The sequence below is a fragment of the Cyprinodon variegatus genome, unplaced genomic scaffold (genome assembly GCF_000732505.1).
Source record: "Cyprinodon variegatus isolate N-32 unplaced genomic scaffold, C_variegatus-1.0 Scaffold46, whole genome shotgun sequence".
NCBI classification, from domain to species: Eukaryota; Metazoa; Chordata; class Actinopteri; order Cyprinodontiformes; family Cyprinodontidae; genus Cyprinodon; species Cyprinodon variegatus.
Window position 1 is genome coordinate 1,631,175 of NW_015150499.1, and position 1,597 is coordinate 1,632,771.

The window sequence follows — 1,597 nt, forward strand, 5'->3', positions numbered from 1 at the left end:
AGTTGAGTCTTTATATAGACAAGGCCTTGTATCGCTTGGAAACATGCAAATAGAAACCGACGAGCGGTTTGTTTGGTTCCATCGTTAGCCTGTAAAATCTGAAACCTTTCTATGATTCTGACTGAGAATCTTCATCAGCAATGAGCGTAGAGCCTCTTCCTGCTCACGTTTCAACGAAAACACCAAGTCTAATCCTCCCAAACTGATTCCAAAGCTGAGTCAAATGAGAACTGTTCAATAGCTTTGCATCCAGAAATTCAAATCATCTCTGCGTTGTGATTGGCCCGTCAGTTCTAGGGCCTGGGGCATTGATGAGGCTAGATCACTCACAGGCAAAAATGATTTTGGCCGCTGGTGGGTGGGGCTAGTTTACTCGGCTAACATTTTTGCTTATTTTAAAAAAAAAAAAATCTCAGGAGCTTAATCCAGATATTATATGAAATATTGAAAATAAACTATATAAAAACTAATTGAAGTGAAATAAAATGCATGAGCCTTCTTCAAATCCCTCTAAACAGCTCATTGTATGTAGCTTTCCGTTGTTGGACGTCCACCCGTCTTTGGGAGCCCAACAGAAGGTTTCTGTGACTTTTCAGCAACAGGTTTAGTTTTTTTTCTGCTGTTATAGATGAGGCTCGGACAAAATGACCAATTTTCAATCACTATCAGTTAGAAGTTATTTTCTTTAATTGGAAACTAGCGGGTTTTAAGTTCCAGATAAGTTTTCTTTGTTTGAGGGGAATTTTTTTGCCACCAGGCTCAGCTGAAGCCCAGAGACTCGTCTGTGGAGGTGAGGAGTGACTGGGAGGTGAAGGAGGAGATGGACTTCCCTCGACTGATGAAGATGAGATACATGGAGGTTTCTGACCCTCTGGACATGTAGGTGGAGCCGAACCGTTTGTATTTTGACCGGCTGGAGGGAAACCCTTTGACTTTGGTTTGTGTTCCCGGCAGTGAGTGCTGCGGTGCTTTGGAATATTACGACAAGGCGTTCGATCGGGTCACCACCCGAAACGAGAAGCAGCTGAAAAGCATCAAGAGGATCTTCCACACCGTCACCACCACCGACGATCCGGTCATCAGGAAGGTAGGCCGTCCGTCCCAGAACAGGTTCTGTTATTAAAAAGAAGCGTGAGGTCACAGCAGTCTGCCCCCCCACCCCACAGCTGGCTAAGACTCAGGGCAACGTGTTTGCCACCGACGCCATCCTGGCCACGCTGATGTGCTGCACGCGCTCGGTGAACTCCTGGGACATCATCGTGCAGAGAGTCGGCAACAAGCTGTTCTTCGACAAGAGAGACAACTCGGACTTTGGTGAGACTTGGACCTGTTTTACTCTGCTGCTGTTCATGCAAACCTATCAGGGGATGAAGTACAGGCCATGTTTTAGAGATCATCAGACCGGACGTTCTCGCTTTTCAGAGGTGTTGAAGCAAACAATAGGCAGCTAAATGCTTTTAAATAGGGCGACATGGCTTTAACTTCTAATCCCCCTTTTTTTTCTTCTTCTTAAGTTGCATAAAGAAAAATGACATGACTTTCAAAAACAGTTTTTATGTCCATCTGTCTGGGAAGGGACATTTTTACAGGGTTCCCG

General features: G+C 45.1%; 1 protein-coding gene across 1 annotated transcript in view; it reads left to right on the forward strand.

Annotated features, from left to right (window-relative positions):
• Positions 1-1,597, forward strand: part of eif3d (eukaryotic translation initiation factor 3 subunit D) — a 10,752-nt gene that overhangs the window by 4,068 nt on the left and 5,087 nt on the right. Inside the window, exons 5-7 of the mRNA XM_015370443.1 lie at positions 738-879; positions 955-1,087; positions 1,167-1,314. Coding sequence (XP_015225929.1) covers positions 738-879; positions 955-1,087; positions 1,167-1,314 — 423 coding nt within the window. The remainder of the gene's footprint in view (positions 1-737; positions 880-954; positions 1,088-1,166; positions 1,315-1,597) is intronic.